The 4,642-nt window shown below is 51.1% G+C and overlaps 1 protein-coding gene across 1 annotated transcript; it reads left to right on the top strand.

Annotated features, from left to right (window-relative positions):
• Window positions 1-1,532: 1,532 nt before the first annotated feature.
• Window positions 1,533-4,176, top strand: LOC130874717 (uncharacterized). The gene is made up of 2 exons (XM_057770159.1): window positions 1,533-3,278; window positions 3,594-4,176. The coding sequence occupies exons 1-2, from the start codon at window positions 1,644-1,646 to the stop codon at window positions 3,759-3,761; spliced, it is 1,803 nt and encodes a 600-aa protein (XP_057626142.1). The 5' UTR covers window positions 1,533-1,643; the 3' UTR covers window positions 3,762-4,176.
• The last annotated feature ends 466 nt before the right edge of the window (window positions 4,177-4,642 follow it).

Below are 4,642 nucleotides of genomic sequence, written 5' to 3'. Positions count from 1 at the left end.
CTTAAGAAGGGGGGAAAATTGGGGTTTTAACTGTTTCTCAGAGACTGGAACTGATGGTATTTAATAACAACAATGTCTGTCATTGTACTCTTACTGGAATTGACCTGATGATATTTGTAACTGCTTATAGAAGTTGGAAAAGTTTGACACCCCCTGTAAAATGTTGAGCTTCCTCCATATGCAGGATCAGATAGCCCAGAGGGACCTGAAGCGGCGATGGCTGAGGGGCCCCCACAAGAATCCCCAGCCCTCTCACCTATGGCTGGCCAACAGAGGGACAGACGCGAGCCGCCGCCTGATTCCACCTCCCACGCCCTTCCCTTCTGAGAGGGTCCGAATGGGCAGCAACAGTACTGGCCATTCTCAGCTTCTGATCTCTATAACTGGAAACAGCATAACCCTTCCTTTTCCAAAAACCCAGTGGCGCTGACTAATCTAATCGAGTCTATTTTAGTCACCCACCAGCCCACCTGGGATGATTGCCAGCAACTCTTGCAAGCCCTGCTGACCTCAGAGGAAAAGCAAAGAGTCTTTTTGGAGGCTCGGAGAAACGTTCCAGGCGACAACGGTCGCCCAACCCTTTTGCCTAACGAAATTGACGAGGCCTTCCCTCTGACGCGACCTGATTGGGACTTCACCACAGCTGCAGGTAGGGGACACCTACGCCTCTATCGCCAGCTGCTTATAGCGGGTCTCTGAGGGGCGGCACGCCGCCCCACCAATTTGGCCCAGGTTAAGCAAGTAATACAGGGAAATGAAGAGACTCCCGCAGCCTTCTTAGAGAGGCTCAAGGATGCTTATAGGATGTATACTCCCTATGACCCGGGGGAACCGGGGCAGGCCACTAGCGTTTCAATGTCCTTTATTTGGCAGTCCAGTCTGGATATCAGAAGTAAATTACAGAGGCTGGAAGGTCTGCAGGGATATACAATACAGGATCTGCTGAAGAGGCAAAGAAAGAGAGAAGGAAAGGAGAATTTACAAGTATATTCAGAGGAGCAACCAATAAATGAGGAAAGAGACATGAAACAGAATAAAGAATTAAGCAGGCTGCTGGCCACTGTAGTTCAAGGACAAGAAAGAGAGGAAGGTAGGCTGGGAGAAAGGAAGGGGGCCAAAATGGACAGGGACCAATGTGCTTACTGCAAAAAAAAGAGGCTCTTGGACCAGGGCATCCTCATCCCCTGCCAGTCACCATGGAATACCCCCCCTTATACCAGTAAAGAAACCAGGGACTGGGGACTACCAGCCAGTGCAGGATTTGAAGGAAATTACAAAAGGGTGGAGGACATGCACCCCATGGTCCCCAACTCCTATAACTTATTGAGCACTCTGCCACCATCCCACGTACATTGATGACCTCCTTCTGGCGGCCGCTTCGGAGAAAGAATGTCAGGAGGGCACAAAGTCCCTCCTACAGACATTGGGACAATTAGGATATCGGGCATCAGCCAGGAAGGCTCAGATGTGCCAGAAGCAAGTCATTTACCTAGGTTATCAATTAAAAGATGGACAGAGATGGCTGACCGAGGTGCGCAAACAGACTATCACTAGCATCCCTGCCCCCCCGGAACCCCCGCCAGCTGCGAGAGTTTCTGGGAACAGCGGGATTCTGCCGCCTCTGGATCCCAGGGTTTGCCGAAATGGCTGCACCCTTGTATCCTCTAACTAAACAGGGGACAATGTTTGATTGGGGAGAGGAACAGCAGAGGGCTTTCAAAAACATTAAGAAAGCCTTACCAGCCTCCCCTGCTTTAGGCCTCCCTGACATTACCAAACCCTTTGACTTGTTCGTGGATGAGAGACAGGGTTACGCCAAAGGGGTCCTAACTCAAAAACTGGGCCCTTGGAGGCGTCCTGTAGCTTATCTCTCAAAGAAACTCGACCCAGTTTCTTCAGGGTGGCCGCCCTGTCTGCGAATGGTAGCAGCTATTGCAGTCCTCACTAAAGACGCGGGTAAACTAACCCTGGGCCAGCCACTGACTATCCTGGCACCCCATGCGGTGGAAGCCTTGGTCAAGCAGCCTCCAGACCGCTGGCTCTCCAATGCCCGCATGACTTACTACCAAGCCCTGCTCCTGAATGTGGACCGGGTGCAATTCGGACCTGTGGTCACTCTTAATCCCGCGACCTTGCTCCCCCTGCCGGAGGACCCGGAACACCACGACTGCCTCCAGATCCTCGCAGAAACACACGGGACCAGACCGGACCTGACAGATCAACCCCTCCGAGATGCTGACTATACTTGGTATACGGATGGCAGCAGTTTCCTGGCAAATGGGGAACGAAGGGCGGGGGCAGCAGTGACAACAGAGACTGAGATAATTTGGGCAGAAGCCCTACCAGCAGGCACCTCCGCCCAGAGAGCTGAACTCATCGCTCTGACCCAGGCACTCCGGATGGCAGAAGGTAAGAGACTGAATGTTTATACGGATAGCCGATATGCATTCGCCACGGCTCACATACATGGGGAAATTTATCGAAGACGAGGGCTGCTGACCTCAGACGAAAAGGAAATTAAAAACAAACTTGAGATACTGGCACTCCTAAAAGCCTTATTTTTGCCCCCAAAATTAAGTATTATGCACTGCCCTGGGCATCAAAAAGGCCATAGCCCTGAGGCAAAGGGAAATAGGCTGGCAGATAACGCTGCCCGAGAGATTGCTATAAAATCAACCAAGACCTCCCAAGCTCTCCCCTTGACGAACCCGGAAGAGGCCCAAGCCTCCAGTTCACTACTCTATAGTAAAGAGGACATTGATCTTCTAAAGAAGATGGGGGCTACATATGACACCAAAAAGCAACATTGGGTTCTCAAGGAAAAGATTGTTATGCCAACAAAACATACTTATAAAATGATAGACTACTTGCATAAATTGACTCATCTGGGGCCAAAGAAGATGAAAATCTTGCTGGACAGACAGGAGTCAGGCCAATACCTCCTAAACAGGGACGGAGCCCTGCAAAAAGTGACTGATGAATGCCAAGCCTGCGCTCAGGTAAATGCAGGCAGAACCAAGCTTGGTCCAGGAGTTCGGATACGGGGACATCGTCCCGGAGTACATTGGGAGATCGACTTTACGGAGGTTAAGCCAGGTCTCTATGGGTACAGATACCTCTTGGTGTTCATAGACACTTTTTCAGGATGGGTAGAAGCCTTTCCCACCAAAAACGAAACCGCAAAGGTGGTAACCAAAAAGCTCTTGGAAGAAATATTTCCCAGGTTCGGAATGCCTCAAGTCTTAGGCACCGATAATGGGCCCGCCTTCGTCTCCCAGGTAAGTCAGTTGGTGGCCAAACTCCTAGGGGTCGAATGGAAATTACATTGTGCGTATAGACCCCAAAGTTCAGGACAGGCAGAACGCATGAATAGAACAATTAAGGAGACCTTATCCAAATTAACGCTTGCAACTGGCACTAGAGACTGGGTGCTCCTCTTACCACTGGCCCTGTACAGGGCCCGCAACACTCCGGGACCTCATGGACTGACTCCTTTTGAAATCCTATATGGGGCTCCTCCCCCATTTATAAATTTCTTTAATTCAAACATTGCCAATTTTGCTAACAGTCCTTCTCTGGAGGCTCATTTACAGGTGTCTACAGATTGTGCAGAGAGAGGTTTGGAAGCCACTCGCCGCTGCTTACCGAGACCAACTGAACCAGCCGGTGGTACCGCATCCCTTCCAGATAGGAAATACTGTTTGGGTCCGCAGACACCAGACCTAAAACTTGGAACCTCGGTGGAAAGGCCCTTAAACTGACCTTCTGACCCCCAATGGCACTAAAGGTTGACGGCATCGCAGCCTGGATCCACGCCTCACACGTTAAGGCCGCCCATACAGCTGACAAAATGGAGCCCGCCGCAACCCCAGCATGGAGAGCCCAACGCACTCAAAACCCCTTAAAGATAAGGCTTACCCATGGGGCCCTTGGATCATTATATGGGCCCTACTAAACTGGGGATGGCGACATTCCCGGGAGATGACTGCCATCACCCGGGGTTGGAGGGGGGCGACATGGGACCAGGAACAAACACTTCTATGTTTGTCCAGGACAAAACACACAAAAGGGACATGGAGGGCCAAGGGACGGTTACTGTGCCCAATGGGGTTGCGAAACGATGGGGGAGGCTTACTGGAAACCCTCCTCCACCTGGGATCTAATCACGCTCAGACGAGGAACCACGCCTGGGTACTCGGGAAGGGGACCCTGGACTTGAGGGGGGGGGAAGCTTGTGGCCCCTGCTATGAGATCACTACCGCTACCAATGTCCAGGGTGCCACCCCAGGAGGTAGATGCAACCCCTTAGTCCTAGATTATGGAGACCAGCCAATTTAGACAACTTCAGGCAGCCATGCATACCGATATCAAGGCGCTGGAAGAATCAGTTAGCGCACTTGAAGAGTCATTAACCTCCCTCTCAGAGGTAGCCCTACAAAACAGGAGGGGGCTAGACATGTTGTTTCTACAAGAGGGAGGGTTATGCGCAGCACTCGAAGAGGAATGTTGTTTCTATGCGAACCACACTATGACAAAGCTTAGAGAGAGGTAAAGACAGACACAAAAGCTGCTCGAATCACAACAGGGATGGTTCGAAGGATGGTTTAATAAGTCTCCCTGGTTTACGACTCTATTGTCTCCT

The sequence above is a fragment of the Chionomys nivalis genome, chromosome 5 (genome assembly GCF_950005125.1).
Source record: "Chionomys nivalis chromosome 5, mChiNiv1.1, whole genome shotgun sequence".
In the NCBI taxonomy this organism is placed as follows: Eukaryota; Metazoa; Chordata; class Mammalia; order Rodentia; family Cricetidae; genus Chionomys; species Chionomys nivalis.
This window is presented reverse-complemented; position numbering and strand designations above follow the sequence as displayed.